Source organism: Arvicola amphibius, chromosome 5 (genome assembly GCF_903992535.2).
Source record: "Arvicola amphibius chromosome 5, mArvAmp1.2, whole genome shotgun sequence".
Classification (NCBI taxonomy): domain Eukaryota; kingdom Metazoa; phylum Chordata; class Mammalia; order Rodentia; family Cricetidae; genus Arvicola; species Arvicola amphibius.
In genome coordinates this window covers 32,899,944-32,924,455 of record NC_052051.1, presented here as the reverse complement: position 1 = coordinate 32,924,455, position 24,512 = coordinate 32,899,944, and the positions used below count along the sequence as shown (strand labels likewise).

Below are 24,512 nucleotides of genomic sequence, written 5' to 3'. Positions count from 1 at the left end.
CACCAGGCCCAGGCTAACTCAGGCATGCGCTCTCTTCTCACCCCCAAAGCTGTTCAGTGAAATGCAGCGCAGCTGGCCCCGCCTGGGAACAGAAAGAAGAGCGCCTTTCCCATTAGCTGACTCCATGACTCCCTCTCCACTTCCCACCTGGCTCTTCCTAAGGTCCTATTACAGAGAAACTTTCTACATTCAAACGTCTGCTTGGTGGGTGATGGCTACAAGAATGACTCAGCTTTGCAAACACAAGCCTCAGTTCAGTTACCCAAAGACCACATAGGAAGCCAGGCATCTGTATGCTGGAGAGGCAAACAGATAGGTCCCTGGGATTTGCTGGCCAGCCAGACTAGCCTGACTGGTAAACTCCAATCCACTGAAAGGTTCTATCTAAAACACAAGGTAGACAGCACCTGAACAACAACAACATTGTCCTCTGGTGTCCACACACAGACACACACACACACACATGCATACATACACACGCATATATGCATACACACACTCGCATACACACATATGCATACACATACACACACATGCATACACATATATATGCATACACACATGCATACACACACACATATCCAAGACAGTTGTACAACTGCACACACATGAACACTCACACACGTGCTTATGCACTCAAACAAACACACATTTACTTCAGGACTGACTTTTGAGGGATCTCAAACTTACAATTTCTCATCAATTGGAAAGACCCGGATAAATTCAGACTCCTCTAGCAGAAAGAGTAGAGCCAAAAAAAACAGGGAGAGAGGAACCAAAAATCTAGGTTAGCCGGTTCAGTGACTCTGTTCCAGGAAATAGCTGACCATAAAGTTAGATTATAATCTTGAGAATAATCTTGAGAAATGGGGAATTACCCCCTTGTGATTATCACTGGTATTTTCGGAATTTCTCAATGATCACTGGTATTTTCGGAATTTCTCAATGATCACTGGTATTTTCGGAATTTTCCAATGATGTCCTCCCTACCCCCTTTGGGTTATAGTTTTTTCCTTTAAATACCCCTTCTCCCAGCTACTCAGGGTCAAACTCCTCTACCCCTGCATGGGAAATGAGTTTCAGCCCCAATGCACTGGTTCCTGTCCTGTCAATAAACCTCGTGTGATTGCAACAAGGACGGTCTCTCATGAATTCCTGGGGGGTCCTGTTATCCTGAGATTTGAGTGAGAGTCTCGGAGTGGGTGTCTTTCAAATTCATTATCTAACAAAACCCTCAGCCACCTGAACATACACTTGTGCTTGGAATGGAATGAATGACCCATTCACATCAACTAGCTCTTTTTCCTCTGTGAAACCCAGACACCATTTGAGATTTTTTTTTTTTTTTTTTTTTTTTTTTTTGAGACAGGGTTTCTCTGTAGCTTTCCTGTCGAACTAGCCCTTGTAGATCAGGATGAACCTTAAATTCAGAGATCCATCTGCCTCTGCCTCCCAAGTGCTGGGATTAAAGGTGTGTGCCACCACCACCCGGCTCCATTTGAGATGATAATGAACCTATTATATGCAGCAGCTGAGTCCGGAATGGTGGACCAGGCCTCTAACCCGCACACTTAAGAGGCTGAGGCAAAAGGATAAAAAGCTCAAGGACACACTGTGCTGCATAGACCCTGTCTCAGAAATAAGCCAGTAATGAAGCACGCTGAAGAGCACGTCCCTTCCTAAAAGACAGTGGTGTGGTGACCGTTAAGAGAGCATCCTTGTTAGCACGGCTGACCCAAGGCCCTATTAAATAGACAAGAGATATGGTGCAAGCAGAAAAAAAGCATTTTAATGAAGCATTTCATTGGCAACGCCAGACAGGTCAGCTATGATCTAATCCAAACAGGAAGCCATCTCGAGACACTTCATCTACACTGGCCCCAGATGCTTTCTTCCGTCACGCCCTGGCATTTTAAGAGCCCTTCTCTCCCGGTTTCTTGTTGGCCTTTGTCTTTCCAATCACAGTCTCCACGATGACAGAGGTTTCTTCGTATGTCTGAATACTCTCTGTTGAAATCTTCTCAATAGATTCCACCACCTCTACCTTCTTAAAAGCTAAAGCCTTAGAAGGGCTTTTTGCCGGCAAGTTACTGCTCTTACTCCCAGACCCCTCTGGTCTACCCTGATTGGACCCCGATGTTTGTGAATGGGATGTAGATGGTCCATCGGGACCAGGTATGATCACAGAACAGGGTTGCCTGGGCCCCTCATCTTTCTTCTGGCCATCATCGTCTTTTGCATCCAGGGCTTTTGGTTCCTTGGCTCCTATCCCATTCTTATCTGTAACCTGCTGGTGGTTTGAGTGGTCACCTTCCCTGCCCTGGGGAACCCCTTGTCCGTTCTCCATAGGTGGCATGGGCTGCCCAGGAGAGGGCTCCACATGGCCATCATGAGGCATAGAGTCTTCCTCAATGGAAACCACCACCCCTCCTCTAGCTGGGATGGAGGAGGAGTAAAACTCAGGGTCCACAAAACTGGCATCCCCCGTGACCAGTATATGCCGCCCTTTGGTGAAGAGGTCAGCGGGTGGCTCTGGCACAGGCTCTTTGGGGCCACTCACTCTCTCTTTGATTACTTTACACAGCTTCCCAAAGGCTTTGCTTATCTGGGCCCCATCTGGTACATCCTCGGGACCCCCCTCCTGGGTTGGGCTTCCTTCCTGTCCAACCCCTGGTCCCAGCTGAGAGTCACTGTTGGCTTTAAGTCCCACCTGCCCTGGGTTTGGTTCTTGCAGAGTTTTTAACTGTCCATCTTCCAGAGTTTCGCCCACTTTGTCTTGAGCTATAAGCTCCTTTCTTTTCGGGAGGCTCCTGGGGAGGACCTTTAGTCTCGGTTTAGCCGCCGTGATATCCTGCACAGCCCTGGCGAGATCTAAGGAAAAGCACAGGGGCCATATGCCAACACATGTGTCAACGAGCGGGAATAATGACATCTGCTGAAAAACAAGACAGCAGTGCTGAAGGTGAGTGTCCAGCAACAGGTGAATGTCCTGGCTGAGCCACAAACAACAGGAAAGCAACTACAGATCTGTCACCCATGCTGAGGTCCCAGCTCAACCAGTTGGGAAACTTCACGTGAGTCATACAGTCCCTCTGGGATTTCCCCAAAGATGTCACTTTCTCTGACACTCACTTGTCACCCTCAGCTGGAGTAACAGAGAGACACGTGTACTGTACCATGAGACCAATAGGAATAACTCCCATCTGGGTTCCATTTCCCCCACCCCGTTCTCACAGCAGGGTGCCAGGTAGAGAGCTCACAGTGGGAACTCGCTCCACACAGCCATCTCTCTACCTCTCTCAAAAGAAGCACAAGGCAAGACTGCTAGGCCTACGTCAGGTTCAGGCTTGGAGATGGCATCTACCTACAGTGTTCCTACAACCTGATTGTGATTATTCCTTGACTACCATTCCCTTCATTTGGAGCTGAGAGAGGAATCAATGGTATCAAATTCAGAAACAGATACATATCTGTATTTCTTCTGCAGTTAAATGTCTCATGTTGAGGCTGGCGTTCCTGGGTGGGCTACCCCCTATAAACCTTCTCTTCATAACTTCTTGGCTCAGTTACATATTCTATTCCAGGGAGCATAATAAAGAGAGAGGAAAGGCAATCTCTCTCACATGAAAGCAATTTCTGGGCTACGGAGGTAATTCAGTCTACAAAATACTTGTTTCACATGCATGAGGACCTGAGTTTGACTCCCAGAACCCATGAGAGGAGGGGGAAAAAGGTGTGGTGGTATGATCCAGTGCTAGGAGAACAGAAGCAGGAGAATGAGGAGCGAGGGGGCAGATGGTTTAGTAGGCAAGTTCCAGGCCAATAAGAGACAATGTCCAAATAAATAAAGGTAGTGTGTACCATTAATTTCAGCACTCAGAAGGCAGAGGCAAGCAGATCTCCATAGAGTTTGAGGTCAGCTTAGTCTACATTGCAGGCTCCAGGTCAGCCAGAGTTACCTAGTGAGACCCTATCACAAAAACAAACAAACAAACAAAAGCAAAACAAAACAGAGTGTCACCTATGGAACAATACATATGCACAGCCACATGCACCTGCACACACATGTGCACATGTAGAATTTCCAGACAGGTCAGAAGGGAGCATGGGTGGCAAGCAGGACAACAATCATTTGGCTTTGCCTAGACAGAAGAAGAAAGCAGAGGAAGCCAGGGTTGGAAGGCAGAGCTGAGCTTGAGGCACGTTACCTTTCACACTGGATCCGAGGCTGAGAAAGTCCCCATGGCTCGGGGTGATCAGAGAGATGGGAGTCTCCATAAAAGCTGAGCTCAACCTGGCAGAAAGAACCAGAAAAAAAGGTGACACCATCTTTAAGTCATCAAAACAAACAGAGTGAGGGACAAGATCAAATCTCGATTCTTGAGCAAAAATGGAAAAAATGTGTGTGTGTGTGTGTGTGTGTAGAGAAAGAGAGAGAGCAGAATGAGAGGAGAGAGAGGAGGGAGAATAAAAGCAAAGAGGGGAGACTGAGAGGAGAGAGAAAGGAGAATAAGAGGAGAGAGAAAGAGAGAGAGAGAGAGCTTTCTCTAGATGGAAGTGTGCATGAATTGCACATTACAAACTGTTAACCTCATCGACATTACCACACTGGGCAAGGACACTGAAGATGTCCCCATGTCTTCACACTGGGCAAGTACACCAAAGATGTCCTCATTTCTTTAAGCTCAAGTCATAAACTATGAAAAGGCCAAGGGCACTAAACAGTGACTACTTAGAATCTAAAGCATGATTTCTTTATCAGATGGAGCCTATGGGCTTTCATTTTTCAATTAAAGAATAGCCAATCGAGGCTGAAATATTCAGGGCAAGCAAGATATTCTATATGGGATACACAATATATGTGATACATATATATTTAGGATATTGTGTCATGTATATGTATATCACATATACGTGACATACACATATGTGATATACATATAAGATTTAATGCATAGAATATAGGACATAAAATAATAAATAGGATAGATAATATATAACATTTTTAAATAACATATAATATGCAAATATAAAACTGTTTAAAGAAACTGAGGGAAGGTGTAAGAAATTACTGGACCTAGGTAGAATGGTCAGTAGTTGCTTGTTCCATACTGTACCATGTTTATCTCTTTTTATCTACTTCGAAGGTGACATTAAGTCAGCCACAGGGGTACACCATAAACTTTTGGGGATGCTCTTTCCCTAACACAAAAAAAGCTGTCAAAAGGACACAAGATACACTTCTCCAGTTCTTCTCACAGGTGTGCTAAAGCATTCACAGAAATGGAAGCATAATGTGGGGCTACCCCAGGACACACGGCTCCTGCTAGAGAGAGAACAGACAAAAGCTTGCTTTCCTGCCAAGTGTCCATGCCAGGCACACAGCCAAGCTAGAGCACCGGGAGCAGGCTGAACTCTGCTGTGACGCGCTTGGAAAAGGAGGACTCCTGGCCTCCTTCAACCTAAATTCAAAACTTTGGGAGGACTGATGTTGAAAAAGCCACAACTTGATGCCCGACCTATTCTCTGAAGCTTATCTATAGATGGCTATCCGCACAGCCTAGAGAAAGAGGAAATTGCCAGCAGTAAGTGGGGTTATCGCAGTTCTGTTATGGAGGAGCCCTGCACTGATCACACAGACAGTAATCACAAGGGTAGCATTGTCAGCAATAGCAGCAACTCTAAGCACTCCTCAGTGTTGCGTAGCGGAGGAGACATAAACCCGTGATCTCACCTGCTAGACCATCAGTTCCCAGAGGGCACAAAGCAGCCCCCTAAAATCTGCTGTTTCTGGTCAATCTACTTAAAACTAGCGTGCATACCTGCAACCATCCCCACCATCCCTCCCATGCTCTCTGCCCAAACCATGTGCTCTGCCACACTCTCTACCACAGAGTCAGCCATCTTCAAGTCAAGGGTGTTTGCGTTTCCTGGCCCACCACATCACTAGTCCCTCCAACGGTGCCTAGCACATAGCGGGCCTTCCACAGAGACTTGTAGAATGGAGATGTAGACAGAGCCATGCGTACAGATACATGACCATACCTGTTGCCTTCGCTCTCAATGATCCGATGATACCGGTCGAGCTCGTTCCTCAGGGTCTGCTGGGCCACAGCCAGCTGCCTGCAGTCATAAGATGACCTTTCCAGAGACCGCTCGGCCTCCTCTGTCTCCTTCCGTAGGTTTTCGATCTGTTCATTGTAAAGCTGTATCTCATCATCGTAACACTCATGAGCGTGTTTAATGGCTTGTTCGAGGGATGCTGTCTGTGGGCAAACACAAACTGCATGAAACAGCTCACATCTTCTCCCCAAGACAGATAAAAGCTAACACAGGGGTTAGCAAGAAGTTGCAGTGAGTATGAGTGTTGCTGAGCAAACAAAAGGACCTGAGTTCAAATCTCCAGCACCAGTGCAAAAGCCAGGCATAGCCCCCCACACGCTAGTAAGTTCATTGTCAGGGGGATGAGACACAGGAAGATCCTGGGAGCTTGCTGCAGAGACAGCCTACTCGAAGTAGTTATTTTCGGGACCAGCAGGAGACCCAGTCTCCAAGAATAAAGTCAAGAGTGGTAGAGAAAGATACTTGGCATCCTTTTCTGGCTTCTCTGTGCATGCCACAGGCACATGCATATCACACACACACACACACACACACACACAACATACAAATGTAAATTAAGTTTTTAAAGATGTGGTGGAAATATAGAAGAAGGCCGTTTTACATTGTTGCTGGGAGTGTGAACAGCCTGTACATGAACTTAGAGACAAGCTTATTATATGCAATAAGATAAAATCTAATCTCAAGAAGAAAAGGATGTGGTATGTATGCGTTAAAAAATGAACAAAACTACTTCTACCAAGAGCAACACTTCTCAAACTGCTCCATGCATTAGTGCTGCCAGGCATGGGAATACAGGGATTCTGAGGATCTAGCAAACTACATCTTTGACCACTTCCCGTGAGATGCTGACGGTCGTGGTCCATGGATCATGACTGAAGCTACAGAAGGCTAGACAGACATCTATATCCAACTCCAGGCTTGTACACTTCAAGGTGCTTCCTGCATCCGAGCCTGTGTGTCCACACTAGGTAGCCTGGTGACGATCATTGCTAAGACAGATAGACACTTCTATCAGTGGTAATATTTGGAAATTCAGCATATTGCATTGGAAGGATGAATGGGTAAGGGAGCAGGTACATGGTTTGAACTCTTTTATGAATGTTCATGTGTGGTGCGGGAAGGATATTTGTATTATGTATGGTGTTGTAAGGTATGTATGGGTATATGTATGTATGGTGCCATTCTGAAGCCATGACCTTTTGAAATGTACAGAGAGAAGCTGAGAGAGACATGTCTTCAGACAGAGAGATGGAACCAAAGAGGGAGGATAATGTAGGAGCCTGTACCAAGAGAAGGAAGAGAAAGGAGAGAGACAGCGAGCCAGTGCCTTGGATCCTGGTTCCTGGTCCCGGCTACATACCTGCTCTCAAATTTCATAATCTTCCTGTTACAACCAGTTCCTTGGGGGGACTGAGGAGACTTTCCCATCAGAAAACACAGCATGAATCACTTTAACCAAGACACTGAAGTCAGCACTGTCAGGAGAAATGGTACCTCTCACAGGCTCTTCCCCAAAACAAGGACCCTCAATCAGATCCTGATGATACATCAGAGGAACCCAAATGAGGAGGGGACAAATCTTCAGAACTCCCCAAATCACCAAGTTAGCAAGGCTGATGCTAAGACACTGTCCCCCACAGCAGGAGCTCAGGAAGGCACAGGGCCTCAACATGGGTACTATCATCACTTGGGAAGTGTGGCATCCTTGTGAATTTGCTGGATTTCCTCATTGTCCTAGGTGGTTATAACACGTGAACTTGGGGGAGGCTGGGACAGAGGATTACAAGATGTGATAGAAATTTCAACCTTGTAGAAATTTAAATTTATTTCAAACTACAACTTCCTGTTTAGGCCAGTCGCCATGGGTTTCTAGTCCTCCAAAATTAATCTCCATCCAACAGTCACTTGTAATGTCAAGTACCAAGTCACAGTGCCACCTGCTGGGGCAGTCACATGCTCTTGTGCATACACAGTGGTCACATACTCCAGGAACCGCTTTCAAGAAACAAGGGGATTGGAAGACCCTTCTGGGGCTTGAATGTCAGAGCTGATTCAGGGTGACATCAAGGGAATGTGTGGAACCCCGTGTCAGGGAATGGAGACTCAAAACTTGAGAGCATCCTTGTTCATCTTTTGCATGTGCATGAAATGGTCCTCAATCAAGGAAAGAAGGAAAGGGGAGGGATGAAAAGAACCTATGTCCTTCCTGGGTATGGCTTCCCTGTCTAGAGTGGGAATACTGATGTGTAGGAAAGTGTGTATCCTAGTAATGGATCAACTCACCAAGTTCATTACGGTCTCATCAGGGCGGGGCTGCTTTTATTCCCCCTGCTACAGATGAGGAAACTGAGGCATACCGGTGAAGTGACTTTCCCATCAACACCAACAAAATGCAAACCCAACTGTATAGGGTGTGAGACACTTCCTGAAATTGTGGCCTCTCTATCCCATCCTCCTCCAGGCTACAGGTGAGCAGTGGCAGCAGATGCACACACAAACACACAGAGACGTGCACGTGTGTGTGTGTGTGTGTGTGTGTGTGTGTGTGTGTGTCTCCACTACAGGCCCTAGTGCACTGCCATCTATTACCAATCAGGCACACCAGCTCTCCCCACTGAACACACACGGGATTCAGTGTGACCACATACAAAGATCTCCTTGAGGGTTTTCATTTAGACAATGTCTAAACTGTAAGCCTGACAGCAAGGGGTTGTCACAAGATTAAAGTTAGGGACTTGGAAAGTCCTCCACAGGCTCCTACCCTACGGAACAAGTGTGATCTTTTTTTATAATTTATGATTTGACGGTCTGCTATTTTTGTTTCAGTGGCAGAGAGTTTGCTGGTTGGTTGTTCATTTGAAGAAGTATGTGCGTTTTAGAGGCTATGTTCTCAGATAGCGTGATTGTCCACGCATGTGTCTAAGCCACCTTGCAACCTTAACAGGCAGCTAATACTCCACGGGATTCTCCCAGCTCCTGCATCCAGCTTCCCCAGTGTCCAACGGTGTGACATCTGTTGATGAATCTAGACTTCTGTCTATGCGAATGTGGCTTTTATAACTCAACAAAAAGTATGCATCTGAGCCGGGCGGTGGTGGCGCACGCCTTTAATCCCAGCACTCGGGAGGCAGAGGCAGGCGGATCTCTGTGAGTTCGAGACCAGCCTGGTCTACAAGAGCTAGTTCCAGGACAGGCTCCAAAACCACAGAGAAACCCTGTCTCGAAAAATAAAAAAAAAAAAAAGTATGCATCTGAAAAAAAATATTTTTAAGTCATCCTCACTTTCACAAGCTTGGATGTGGCTAAGGGAGCTGCTTAGCATGTGCATCCCTGCACTGTGTTGGGGACCAGCCACCGCTAACCCAGCTATTAGAGAGTGAGACACGGAATCACACAGGTGATTCAAGCACTGGCGCTGAAACCAGCTGCACCTCAAACACCTGTCCTTGCTACTGAAAAAGGAAAGAGATTTCCAGAAAGAACGTATTCCTAAAAGGCAGGCGCCATAGGAGGAGTCCAAAGAAAAGAAGAGCGGCCAGGGTTACCTGGAGTGGGGCAGCATGGCCCAGGAGGGAGAGGCAGGTGGAACGCATGAGCCACGCGGAAGCTTGTGCTTTACACTGTGAGTGAGCAGAATGTTTACCACTTGGCACACTGGATGGCCTGCCTCTTCTATCTCTTCATAGAGCAGCACAGGGCAGCAGAAGCCCATGCAGGAGCTGGACAACACGCCCCATCTGCGCAGTGAACGCCAGCCCCAGCCCTCTTAGGAGCAGGATGTCCTTGGGTGTAAGACCTTTATTTAAAAGGGGGGAAAGAGGCCCTCAGGGGTCAGTCCTAGGTCACGTGGCATGGCTTACTGCACCAAGAAGGTCACAATTGCTGGTGAATGAAGGAGCAGCCCAGGTGCCTCCCTCTAAAAAATGGTGGAGAAAATTGGAATCAGGCAGCACACCTGTTCACTCGTTCCTTCCGTGACTAAAGAAAGATGGAGAGATGGGCCACAGGCATTGGCACTATGGAAAACAGCGTCCTTGCCCAGTCAAGTCAGCCATCAGGGGACAGAAGAAACTAAAAGACCAACAGAAGCATTACTATTTGAGACATCTAACAATAAATGGGTCGGTTTATGCAAAGTAATGACATAATAATACAGCCAGTAAGATGGCTTTGTCGGTAAAGGTGCTTGTTACCAAGCCTGAGTTTGAGACCCAGGACCCAAATGATAAAAGAAAGAATTGATTTCTAAGAGTAGTCCTAAGTTGTCTAAGAATTCCACACACGCGCAAATGAGCACACACACACACACACACACGCACGCACACATGCACGCACACATGAGCACATGCACAAAACCAGCAAATAAATGTGGTGTTTGTTTTGTTTTGTTTTGTTTTGTTTTGTTTTGTTTGGGGGAAGAGGAGAAGCCTGTGTTCTGCAGGATTGAGCGCTAACTTCCAAATCTCACCACTAGATGGCAATGAGAACCTTAATGAAAAAAGAGGCCTGGGTGCGCCCTGCTTGACAATCAATAGGAGTTTTCATTCAGGTCCCCTCGACACCAAACTGCCTGTCATTTCTCCTCTGGCATCTCCTGGAGACTTGAGCATCTTGAAGGAGGGGTCCCCAGCTCCGTTCTCAGACTCTGTTCTTTTATGCTGGATCTAGAGTCTCTCAAATGCCTGTGGAATCGGCTGGAGGGCCTGTTAAAACAGGGACAGGCCCCGGCTGGTCTGGACGTACCCATGAGTTTGCATGAGTCTGCATCCGGAACCTAACAAGTCCCCAGATGATGCTGATGCTGCTGGGCCAGGGACCTTAACCTGAAGACCCCAACCGTGGAGCATTCAGGAAGTATCAAAAACCCTAACCAGAGATAGAACCATCTGCTGCAGCCCTGTCAAAGGTCCTGTCCCCGGTCCTAGCCTTGGCTTGGCTAAAAGGCTATGCAACCAAACCTCCCTTAGAGGTCAGCTACTCACTGTGGGAGCACAAAGACTCTTAAACCAGCAAAACCCCAGAGGTGACCAGGCTCAAGCCTGGAACTCACAAGATCAGTCACGGAACAATCTGATCAACCCTACCCCATCCCCCACACCTGCCACACCTCTCATATCCCCAGTGACCCATATTTGCACCTGTGGTTCTCAAACCATGATTCCTGAACCAGGACCATCACTGTGACCTGGAAACTTGCAAATCCATGATACATATCCACCAAGTGCCTACTGTTACACCAGTGGTGATCAGAAACTGTTGCTTTCAATAACAGCTAATTAGACAAGCCCACGGTCTCTGTGAACTCGGTCCCAATGTTATACCATGAATATGCTAGATGGCAACTGACTTTGTGAGTGTTAAGTTCTTAATTAGTCTTTCTTAAAAAGTAAGTTATTTAAATTAATCCTAACCATGTAAGCTTGTACAAGAGGAAGGAGCCAGGTAAGTGAAGTTGGAGCCAAGGGATTAGACACTGGAGGACTTCATGTGCAGCTGCTAGCTTTGAAGATGGTACAGCCTTGGGCCAAGGAATGCACGACCTCTACCACCAAAGTCAACAAGGAAACAGGTCCTCCCTACTATGGACTGATAGAAGTGACATCTACCAACAACATGAGTGATGAGTGACCTGGAAGCAAGTTCTCCCATGAGGTCCTCCCGCTGGGACCCTGGTGTGCCCACTCCTTTACTTCCTCAGGGGAGAGCCAGAGCAGAGAGGCCAACCATGCTCATCCCTCTGTCTGACTTACAGAGCAGTGAGAACACGTGCAAGAGGCACTTCATGTACCTGGGTTGGGGCCACTTGTGAAGGCTACAAACCTGGGTTTCAATAAACCCACAGCTATCTTTTGTTACTGAATACAGTCACCCTCAAGTCCAAGGAGTTCACATCCTTGGACTTGACCAATTGGAGACTGAAAATATTTTTAATTGTGTCTCTCCTGAATATATATATATATATATATATATATATATATATATATTATAGCCCTTTTTCTCATTCTTCTCTAAATAAAAAAAATAGAACTACTTACACCGAACTCACACTATATTGGGTGGTGTAAGTTAAAGCATATGGGAGAATTGCATAGGTTATATACAAATACCAATACCAAAACACTTCAGAGACTTGAGCATGCATGAACGTTAGGATCTGCGGGGATGTGACGACAAATTCCCCTTGGAAACTGACAAGCGGCTGCCCAAGCCCCTGCAGACAGTCCCAGGCATGTGCTGGCCCACTTGCTGATATGTGAAAGCAGTGCGCATCTGCACAGACCAATCTTCTTGTTCTGCACTTTGCCCTCTTGCAGAGCACAGTGGGGGCAGCAAGCCGTATTTTGAGTCGACTAGAAGAGGGCACACGAGACCATCCATAGAGTGCTGCGCTGTGAGGTCAGGATGTGCAATAGATAGATGGGCAGAACCCATTTTCACCTCAGCCTATTTCAGCTTGCCATGGACTCATCAAAACATGGCCTCTCAAGTCAAGGATAGGTGTATAACACATGGAATTATTTGGTAATTTTCGACAACTATCTTTATATAATTGGCTTGCTTTTAACATTTTCTGAGTAGGGGTTCACAAGCCTCACCAGACTGCCAAAGCCTAGGGGGAAGGAGGGGAGCCTAGATGAGGCTGTGAGAGCCTGCCTTAGACACAGAGATCAACTTAGAAGTCTCAGAAGTGAAGCCGGGCCGTGGTAGCGCACGTCTTTAATCCCAGCACTTGGGAGGCAGAGGCAGGCGGATCTCTGTGAGTTTGAGGCCAGCCTGGGCTACAAGAACTAATTCCAGGACAGGCTCTAAAGCTACAGAGAAACCCTGTCTCAAAAAAAAAAAATAAGTCTCAGTAGTGGCATAAGGTGAGAACAGGACGTGACCTGAAAGTTCCTCCTCATGTTCCAGGAACCAAGCTGATCCTGTCATTTCACACTCAATGAATTGTAGCTAGAAGTTTGAAAACCATGAGTTTCTGGGACCATGGCAGGCCTGCACCTGCATCCTGAGTCATACATACCACACAGGCACAACACATACGTTCCACATGCATACACATATACCCTACATAGATACATTACACCCTCCATATACATGTCACATTTTTACAGTCAACAAAACAGATGTGTACCCAAAGAAAGAGGAACATTCTTTGTGCCCTCAGAGCTAGAATTTTCTGTACCAGGCTAGGGTTCATCTCGTTAGTATCTAGGGCTGTGGTTTTCAACTCTGTCACCCTGGCCACAGAAAGTGACATATTTCACACCCTAAGTCACATCATAGGTGTGCATTTGAGCAAATGCATATGTAGTCAACCATATACAGATATATTTAAGACAAAGGTTTTCCAAAATTACTCTACACTTTTAACTCCCATTCTGTTCCTTCTTATTCTCAGTTCTCAGACACAGAACTGTCTTCTTTTTTTATACCAGTCCATTCTATTGAATGCATTTTACACCAGCTAACAGTTTGAAAACCAGAGTTTCCATAACCATGACTGAACCTATACCCACTTCCTCAGTCACATGTAAAGAGCACATACACACATGCACACACAAAATACACACATCCCACATGCATGTACATATGCCCTATATCGATATATCACATACTTCATATAAAAATCACATGTAAATGCTATACATATACCTCATTTACACTCATCTCACATACACATACATACAGACTTCAAACACCATGCTGCATGAACACACCCTTCACATTACACACATATGCAATAGACATACCACACACACTTTACAGTATGCTCTACACACTTATACCACAAATACATCACATCACACCTGATCACACATTGCACACAGACCCTATATACACATGTACCACACATACCATATATACATCCCACACATATACACACATATAACACTCACATTCTCTACATAAAATTTCTTTGTCTCTCCCTTCTACCCTCCCCCTTCTCTCCTCCCTTCTCTTCCCTTTCAGGTCCTCAGAGAAAATCACAGTCACCAAAAAGTATCTAGTGCCTGAGCTGTGATTATATCCTGAGAAGAATGCATTTTAGGGTCATGACTCAATTTCTCCCCTGTAATTTTCAGCTCGGGGACAACCACTGTCCCTGGCTGCTTTCCAGTGTCCCTGGGAATGCTGCACAGTGCAAGCTTCGTGAGCAGACCAGCGGGGATGGAAGGCAGGATGTCGGAGGCTGAGATAAAATGTGAATCTGGGAAAAGTTTTAAGTTTTTCCCGATGCTGTGGGCGGGAAGGCAGGACCTGAGTGACATGTCCATCTGATGTCCCAGGTTTTAGTCAGAATCTTAGATCTTACTCTCTTTTGTTCCTTGGGTATACTTATCTACTAAATATAATTTGATTGGTTTAGGACATGTGGCTACCCAGCTGTAGGAAGTGCAGCATTTAAACCCAATATTCTCCATCACTGTGCCCAGCTGCATGGAAACAAGAAAGAAAACATGAAGGAATCAAGACTGTGAACCATAAAAGCCACAACTAAAAAGAAACAGACATGGGAGCCTCGTGTTAGCAGATATCTAACAAGAGGCAAACACTGGCACAAACCACCTACCAGCCACCATCAATTCCAAAGAAGAGACCATCAGGAAAGAAGAAACAGGAACGCCCAGATTTGGGTGAATGTGGGATTAGAACCCTGATATGTGTCTGCCTCTTACAGGCTTGACATAGGCAAAATGACCCCATGAAATGGGGTATTACCCTTGGTAGGAAAGGGCATGACTCGATGGAGACACAAGAACTACCACGAGGTTGGGTGTCCATGAGTTCCTAGCTCCATTTCCCCAGGACTCTTCTTAGCTACATGCTAAAACACGCAGCCTGGGAAGCCTCAGACCAAGGCAAAACAAAGTGTTTGATCAGAATACTACAGTGCAGGACATGCAGGTGTTGAGTCTGTAACAGTCACAGAAATGCATACCTATGCCTGCATATTCCATTCCTATAAAATGTGTAGAGGACCCTGCTAGGGATGTGGAACATACCTGGGCCTGCAGCTCAGCTTTCTGCGCCTGCAGGTGGGTGAGTGAGTCCTTGCCCTCCTCCAGCTGGCTCCGCAGGGCAGCCACTTCCCGTTCTGTCAACAGCTTCTCCTGCATGAGGAGACCAGACTCAGGTTCACACAATGAAGAAATGCAAAGGTGAGGGGACAGTTAAAGAGTAGGGTCCCTTCTTTGTATCCCCCAAGTTCATGCCGGATTTGCCAAGGCATTGGTGAGTGGGAACCTTTGGAAGGTGACTAGGGTCAGATGAGGTCATGAATGTGGGGCTCCATTAGGAGCTGGTATTTATGAGAAAAGAAAGAGTTAACAGGAGGTTCACCCTCCCAGCCACCACCTTGTGGGCACACAATGAGGGAGAGCCTGCGACAGGTGTCAATTCTGCTGGCAACTTGATCTTGGAGTTCCCGCCTCCAGAGCTGGGAGCAATAAACTAAGGGTTCCTGTGACAACCGCCCAAGCTGAGTCAGACAGGCCCATGGCGGCCACTGTCTGAACCTTGAACTACTAAAGAGTAAAGTTCAGACAACCAAGATGGGGAGACACAGGCATAGACCTCTTAGTGCCCCAGACTGACTAATCAGACATTTGACTTTCAAAGCCTTCATCTTCCCTTTTGTAACAAGAAAACTGTGGAGTGCAGATGCTCATTTGGCTCCGGGTTCTGTGCCTATGAAGATGAAAATCATTTTGTGCTCTGAGCCATGAGCTATGCCACAGTAACCACGCAGGAGTTATCTGGCCCCACAAGGTGAAAGGGAAGTAGGACCTGAGGAGGCCACTGCACAGGCCTACGGATGATCTGGAAGTCTGGAAGGAAGTCCTCTTCCAATCTGTTCACAGTCTGTCCTGACTTCTCTCTCTACTTGCTCAAAAATACCAGTGATTCCCAAAGGCTGATTGTTTAGGAACCCTGCCTTCATCACAGAGTACACTACACTCCCTCAAAACCTCATCAACTCAAAGCCCAGTCTACACTAAGTGTAAGCCATGTATAGAAGGCAGCCCCTGCTCACAGACACCTCACAAGGAGCTGCTATGGTGTGGATATCAAAGGTTCACATGTTGAAGGGTTGAGCACTGATCTATGGAGCTATAGAGAGTGGCAAAAGCCTTAGAAGGGAGCCCTAGTGGGAAGAAGTTAGATGGGAAGTGTCATATCCTTGAAGGAGATACTGGGTCCCAAGTCTCCTTTCTCTCTCTCCTTCTGCTCCTAATACGGTGCACTGTAGTGCCACAGGCTCAAAGCAAGAGGGCCCACTAACCAGTGACTGAAATGCTTAAGGCCTGGCCCACTTCCCCTAGCTAGGTTCCCTAAGCTCCTGACTTAGGGTTTCTGATGCTGTGAAGAGACACCATGACCACAATAACTCTTGAAAAAGAAAACATTTCACTGGGGTGACTATCTTACAGTTCAGAGGTTCAGTCCTTTATCATCATGGTAGGACATGGCAGTGTGCAGGCAGACATGGTACTGAAGAAGTAGCTGAGACTCCTACATCTTACAGGCAACAAGAAGGGGCCTGTCTTACTGGGAGGAGCTTGAGCATATGAGACATCAAAGCCACCCCCACAATGACACACTTCCTCCAACAAGGTCACACCTACTTCAACAAGGCCACACCTCCTAAAAGAGCCACTTCCTATGAGATTATGGGGGCCAATTGCATTCAAACTATCACAGCTCCCAAAAGCAAGCTACCACCTAGGGACAAGCATTCAAACACGTGAGCCTCTAAGAAACATTCCATGTTCAAACCCTAACAATGTTCATTTGTGCAAAGGTGACTTCCACAAATTGTCAATGAAACAACTTGGAAGTGTCTACCTAACCAGTATCTACCTAACTAACCAGTGTCATCTACCTAACTAACCAGTGTCTACTTAACTAACTAGTGTCTGCCTAACTAACTAGTATCTACTTAACTAACCAGTGTCTACCTAATTAACTAGTGTCTACTTAACTAACTAGTGTCTACCTAACTAACTAGTGTCTACTTAACTAACTAGCATCTACCTAACTAACTAGTGTCTACCTAACTATCCAGTGTCTACCTAACTATTCAATGTCTGTCTAACCAGCAAGTGTCTACCTAACCAGTGTCTACCCAACTAACCAGTGTCTACCTAACAACTAACCAGTGTCTACTTAACTAGCCAGTATCTACCTAACTAGCCAGTGTCTACCTAATAACCAGTGACTGCCTAACTAACCAGTGTCTATCTAACTAACCAGTGTCTATCTAACTAGCCAGTGTGCAGAACTCTTAAGTTAGGATTCACAAAAAACAGAATACTTTCTGAACCTGTGCCTCTCTGTCTTTCCTGTGTATACGTGAACAATGCTGGTGACAATAAGTACCCTCTCCACTGCCATCAATAGTCAGCAGCTCTTAGGGAAAGATTAGACCTCAGGAGCTCCACCCCATCTGAGCCTACACTGACCAGCACAGTCTTGAGCAAACCCTATGCAGGTAACCAGGGAAGTTGTAATTTCCTGAGAGCAACAGCCGTTATCAAAGGCATTGGGGTGGGGGAATCTTTCAGCCTTGCGGCTTTCAGTTTGTTTTGTTTTTGAATTAAGTATGGCAAGCCTATCTCTCTGCTCTGCAGTCCGTCTGCCCTCTGCATGCCCAAAGAGCACAGCTCTGCTCTGAGGAGTCCAGCCATTGGTGCGGGACATGGCTTGAGCACTCTTCTAAAAAACGGGATAGGCACCGGGGCTGAGATTCACTGTCTTAGGTCATTCTTGAAAAACAAAACAAACAACAAAAATCCCTGTCGGAATCTGATCCATCACTCCAACCAAACTTTGGCCTGCCTGCCCTAACCACCGAGGAAAGGGCACGACGGTATTTTTTTTCATCATTATATTTTTTGTTGTGTTCTACACTATCTCTGGACACTACCAGCAAAAACACTGTAACTAAACAAAAGCCCCTTGACCCGGAACCTCCAGAACCATAAGTCAAAGCAATCCTCTTTTATTTCTAGCTTGCCCAGTCTATTATTGTATTCTGAATGCCATCTTGGCAGTCACTTTTAAAGTATGCAAGAGAGAACAGCTCACACTTCCTAGGAGAAGATACCCAAGGCAATGTTAAGGGACATAGATAGCTTATGTCCCCTATAGTCTACCAGCATTTACAGTCAGAACAAAGAACAGAAGACTAAACCTCACACCTGAACATCACTCAGAAGTAGGTAGGGGTTAACTTACTGTGGTTCTAGCTATCTGACCCAGTGCTTGCTCCTAAACCTCTGAGAAGGTCAACTCGGTCCACAAGACTCAGAGGATGGCCTCCCCCAGGCCTGGACCGCTTTTCCTACAGCCATGGCTCCAATGCTTACCTCCCTTGTCCCGCCAGTAGCCAGGCACACTTGAGGAGCGGCCTGAACGATCTGCTGCAGGATGCTGATGTAGGTTTGAATTTCCAGAAGATTCTGTCACAGAGGGAAAGAATTTTCATTGCAAGTCGAGCTGCCTGATGCATCCCTCCCGTCCTGAGCGAGCCCAGAAATGAGTGCCTCCACAAGTTTTCCCACAGCTGTGAGCACAAAGGAATGACAGACGGGTCAGCTGTGCTGCAGGGATGGAGTGGGCATCCCACGTTGTCAGGAGAGCAACCGGGCAGAAGAGTAAACGGAGGCTTGGCTTATTTTGCCACGTCCTTTCGGTTACCTTCCCACACTGCCTCTGGCTTCACAGAGACCTGGATGGCAAGCACATGAGAGGAAAGGGAACCAGACAAGTCCTTGAAGCTGCAAAGGACTCTGATAGCACAGAATGGTGTTTCACTGAAGGGGCAGGTTTAGCCAGCCATGCTGAGACTAAATAGCTGACTAAAGCTGCGTGCTCTCAGGCAAGCTTTTGAAGTCTCCTAGAATGGGAGTTCTTTTATGAAACAGGGCCAACTATCTGCAGGGAGGCCTGGTGACCTTTACCGGCCAGTGCACCTTTCCCAGATATGAGCAATGACTGATAACACAGCCCCTCTACAGAAAACAGCCTTGACCAACCACAGGTCAACTTGTCCGAAAACTTCCATGGGCCCATGAGGGAAAAAGACCAACCTCGGGCCTCCAATGAGACCAATGTTCCCCTCTCTCACTCTATCGTCATATCCCTCCACTCACATAACTGGGGTACATGGGTCACCATCTCAGGCTCTGCCCATAGGGGCTGACCTGAGTCCCTCCAAACCAGGCTGGGGTCCAACAGATAGTGAATGGGAGCTTCCCACCCTAATTATTGTTCTAAATGCTTTCAGGGTACTTTGGGCTGCTTTGAGACTGTCCCCAGGCATTGCTCTCAGGATAGACACAAGGAAGCTGAATAGGAGGAAGCTGCAAGGTGTGGAGGAGGAAGTTGGCAAGGGCCTAGAGAGAGGCTGGAAGGATGCCAGAGAGAGTTCTTCAGTGCAGGGTGCAGAGCACACACAAAGGAGTGGAGAGAGTGAACACAAGGCTTGCTGGGTCCTACAAGTGGTTCTCCAGAGAAAGATCTGGGTGTGGACAGCTGAACTGGGCAATGAAACAGGGCCATGTGGCTAACAGGACAGGGAAGGACACTGGCCGAGCAGGGCGTGCCATCTGTTGCATTCCTATGGGCATGGAGCTCATGCTGCTGAGGAGCTCATCCAAGTCCTGCTACCCAGACAAGAGGAGCCCAGGGAGTTTACATCTTACATCCCACTGGCCACTGGCTGCGGCTGCTCCAGGCATATGGAAGTCCCCCCGTATTTCCTATGAGACAGAGCAGCTTCCACCTGCTACAGTAAGGACCTTGGCAAAGAGGTGCAGATACCGTATCAGTGAAATGAGGACTCTAAAAAAAATGAACCCCACAGAAGGAAAGCATCTCCAAGAAATTCCAGCCTGGGGTGAGAGCAGGTAGGAGTCCTAAGGCCAATTAAGAAATTCCCCATTCACCTTAGGAGAAGGGTCTTCACAGCCATAACAACTTGTAGCTAAATCTACGCAGGTTCATTTCCTGGGTTTTGCTACCTCTTTTCTTCAAAATAACAAGGAAAATTGAAGGAAACTATGAATTCTGGCCTCACCAGCAAATAGCCCCTTCCTATCTCCAGGTTTCTCCTGGTAAGTCAAGGCTCAACAGACCTAAGATTCGGGTTACAGAAGGAGACCAGCGCTCAGGGAGCATGGGCATTCCTTTCCATTAACCCACGGTTAGCCCACACAGTGGCACCGGGATGCCACTCACATTTTGAAACATAGCAAGCAGCCTAGCAAGGCCAGACTACGCACTCCCGATTCCCCAGTACTAGGATTTGATCTTCCAGCATGTCAAGGCCCCCAGCATCACACCTGTGAGAGTCTGCTAGGGAAGGGGAAAGGTCAGGACACTCTGAAGGAGGGGGCTCCTAAATAAAGGCGTCAACTGGCTGCCTCGAAGGCACAGCTAAGGGTTGTCAAACAATACCTTAAAATAGAAATACTCTTCCTTTCTGCATTTTTCTGAGATGAAACAGTTGCCTGCCTAGCAGAGATGCAGCTGTCTGGATGATTTTGGAGATTTCAGTGTGCAGTATGGACACTCAGACCTGCTATGGCAATCCCCAGCATACCTCGGCGCTGCCCACTGATGCTCTCTATACACCCCAGGCTGGGTAAGTGCTGTCCAGTGGCCGACTCAAGCTTGTTCAGGGGAATATAATCCCAGGTCGCTCACTCTAGCAATCTTCTGTCCAACCAACCCCAAACTGGGTTTTCTAGAAGAGGGGGTTTCCTTCTCACATGTGCTGGTTACCTTTTTGTACCTGTCCTTGGCCACACTGATGTCTGCCTGCAGAAACTGTGCTTCCAGCTGAAGGTGCAGGTTACGCAATAAGGCTTCATCAGCTTTCTGCAACAAAAAGAGTCACACCAGGGTCACACTTAGGTGAATCGGAAACCAGCGTGCGAACACAGGGACTGCATGGGGACCTACTAAAACACAGAGTCTTGTTCAGTGGGTCTAGATTACTGCAAGTTCTCTCCCCTCCCCACCATGGCCCCTGTGTGTATGTGTGTGTGTGTGTGTGTTGTGTGTGTGTGTGTGTGTGTGTGTGTGTGTGTGTTCAGGCTTGAGGTATATACGAGTACACCAGCTTGCATTTGTGGCGGTCAGAAGACAACTTTCGGGAGTGGATTCTCTCCTTCCACCATGGGTTCCTGGGTTCATCAGTCATACACAGCAAGTGCTTTTGCACCCTTGTGCCATCTTGCCAGCCCTAGATGCCGCATTCTAAACAAAACACTAAGCTAGTCACTGGGCCTAGTTGAGAGCAACAGTTCTCATTACGGGGTGATTTTGCACTCAAAGGGGTTTTTGACAATGTCTAGAGATACTTCTTGTTTTTGCTAAGAGAGATCAAACACTCAGAATCTTACGGATGGATGAGACCTTGGAAAGCACTGCTCACAATTTCTTAAAGCCACTGGTACCATCCTTCACGTAAAGTATACCGCAGAAGCCGGCTATTGTATAAGATCAAAACAAAGATGCTTATTTGGTTTTGCCTCCTGGGATGGAGATGGAGATGGGCCTTACACATGCTAAGGATCATCTTCCTGCAGATCATAAAAGGCAGTAGACAGCCCATATGTCCAGCAGCTCTATTCCCTTAGTGGAGCTTCAACCAAATCCACAGAACTTAGGGGTCCGGCAAGTGCAGTTCAAAGGCTAAAGTCTTCTTTTGCAAGGGCACTTGGACCAGGCTGATCAGTGGGTCCCTCTAATGTTAATGGAAACTTACAGGTGATAACAAGACTGGAACCTGCCATGGGCTTTTCTGGGATGCCGAGTGGAGAACCTATCCTACCAGACACCTACCGTCCTTCCATATCTCCCCCTGGGGATCATGCAGGACCAGCACCAGCTCCCACAGAGAAATATTGCAAAGCCACCTGTGTGATAATAAAAATGCAATACTTGTCTTTAAAATAGGAGTTAATCAGATGCTCTGTAAGCACATGTCTTGCTTGGATGACAATCATGTAATAAAATGCCCCAAAAATCCCAGGGGTGAGTGGGCGCTTTGGGACTGTGCAGTTGCTGATATGATGAGAATTTGTTTTGGAAGCATGTTCCTTTATTTGTGCCAGAGTGCAGAAATGTGTAGACGCTTGTGCTTTCATTATGCCTGAGATGCTGTCAGCTGAATTTCCAAACGCCGCAGCAACAGAAGCATCTAGATCTTTCCGAATCAACTGCCTTTGTCAACTGTCTAATTTGAGAAAACAACCCCACCCCGACTTTGTGCGAGCTCGAAATAGAGTAGATGGCTCACAAAACAGATCACAGTCCCTGAGAGCTAGCGAGAAATGCAAACGCTCTCGAGGATCCCAACACCCCTCCCAGGTGCGGAGGACACACAGTGAGGTCCGCGTGGTCCAGGATATTTACAGCCCTGACCTCACTGTGCTGGGAATGGAAGTCGGGATTTTGCATGTGCTATGAAAACACTTTTCTACTCGCTGCATCCGAGACTTTACAGCCTTTTTTTTTTTTTTTTTTTTTTTTTTTTTTTTTTTTTGAGAAAGGAACCAGAGAGATCATTGAAGTTCAAGGAACCCTGACAATCATCCTTGACAACTCTTTCATGGGAACTCTAGGCTTCCATCAGGACTCGGCTGCTAAAGAATAGAGATCCAAGTTCATTAACATCACTGGCAAACTAGGATTTAATTTAAAAACACATTTCCTTCAACCCTGGATATCAAAAACCCTTTTCAAAAATGTTGCAAGTTGTTCTCTGTATCTGCCTGGAGGAGGCTGAGAATCCTCTCTCCTTGGCCTCATTCTCTGCTCTCTCCTCTGCTCTCTGGGTGCCCTTCCTCCACGTTCATTTCCTGCCAGCCTCTCCAAAATCCAGCCTCCTGCTAAAGGCCTCCCTTCCCAGGCCCCTCCTCTCCTCTTCTCTGGAGTAAGGTCATGTAGAAGCTGGTAACCCTGAAGGTGATTGCTTCATGTCCCCATCCTTTCTGCCCTGGACCCCAGAGCCTCCTGCTCTTTCCCACAGGGAACTTCAGAGGCACGTGAATTATATGCATGTGAGCCAACCTTTGAAGGTTTTCATTGCCTTTAAGTAAACACATGTACCTAGATGCTACATTGATCTAAATTATTGTTCATTTTAAAGAAAGGGGAGAGAGAAGCTTTAAAGTTCATGGCTTGGAGCCGTCTCAGCTGATAGGCAAACTCGGAAATTATTGGTAGCCAGTAATCTTCCAAGTACATATATGTGGCCATGAATTATAGAGATTGCACAGACTTGAATATGTATTTAAAAATCATCTGTTGTTCTTGCTCCATCAAAAGGCTGAGCATATCACCAACTCTGGACTCACTGTTTAGGCATTCTGTTGAGGGTTTTATTTCCCTTCAAAAGGGGTAACAAAGAGCTGCTTGCTTTGACATGTGAACTGTTGAGAACCAAAAATGTTTTGTACTGGAAGTCTCATTGCATGAGCAGTGTGACTATATGGCAGGTATGTGAACAAAGCACCGAAGACTGTATCCATGTCTTCCCATGGCCACACCCAAGGGTGACTCCCTCCTGCCAGTGACACTACTGGAGTTGGCCCTGAGACTACATGGAGAGGCAAAAGTTGATTTGACTAAGCGAACATCTCCAGACTTGTTTAGCAAAATTGCTGGTCCAAGGCAGGCAAGATGGTTAAGCAGGTTAAGATACCTGCTGTCAAGGCTGATGACATGGGTTCAATCCCCTTGACCCACATGGTAGAACGGGAGAACCCACCCCTGCGAGTTGTCCTCTGATTACATGCAATGGCACATGTCAACATACACACATACACAAACACACAGACAGACAGGCAGGCAGGCAGACAGACAGACAGATAGACAGACAGATAATAGATGTAAAAAAAATTGAATCACTTTTCCGAGCATCAACAGGATGAGATTCCACTCTTCCAGCCTCCTCTTTCTCGGCTGATGATGTCCACAGCCCATGGGTAGACAGGTAGATAGGTCACCATTGTGATCAGGGCTTGATTCTTCTGGAAACCCTGGGGACTTGTGAGACTCTCTGTGCTAAGGGGAACCAACTGAGGAACATATCCACTCACTGCTGATCTTGGATGACTAAGACTCATTTCCTGGGGTGTGCACACCTTGTGCTTCTGGGATGAGTGAGTCACGTTCCCACAGCAAGGCCCAGGAAGTCTTCTATGTAGCCTGCATATCTGGTAACAGGTGAAGCGACACAGGACCAGGATCCACTATCTAGACCTAGGGGCATCTTTAACCTCTAGTACTTGACTTTGGATCTGGCTTCTGAGGGACTCAGCTTCTCTGATAGCCCTTAGGAAACAGAGAGTGAGCCAGGACTGCAAACATTT

At 46.8% G+C, this 24,512-nt stretch overlaps 1 protein-coding gene across 1 annotated transcript in view; it reads right to left on the bottom strand.

Moving 5' to 3' along the window:
• Positions 1–1,912: 1,912 nt before the first annotated feature.
• Bfsp1 (beaded filament structural protein 1) overlaps positions 1,913–24,512 on the bottom strand; it is a 36,750-nt gene continuing 14,150 nt past the window's right edge. The window contains exons 3-8 of the mRNA XM_038331735.1: positions 20,914–21,009; positions 18,495–18,587; positions 15,129–15,236; positions 6,046–6,266; positions 4,209–4,294; positions 1,913–2,871 (exon numbers count right to left, since the gene is read on the bottom strand). Coding sequence (XP_038187663.1) covers positions 1,913–2,871; positions 4,209–4,294; positions 6,046–6,266; positions 15,129–15,236; positions 18,495–18,587; positions 20,914–21,009 — 1,563 coding nt within the window. The remainder of the gene's footprint in view (positions 2,872–4,208; positions 4,295–6,045; positions 6,267–15,128; positions 15,237–18,494; positions 18,588–20,913; positions 21,010–24,512) is intronic.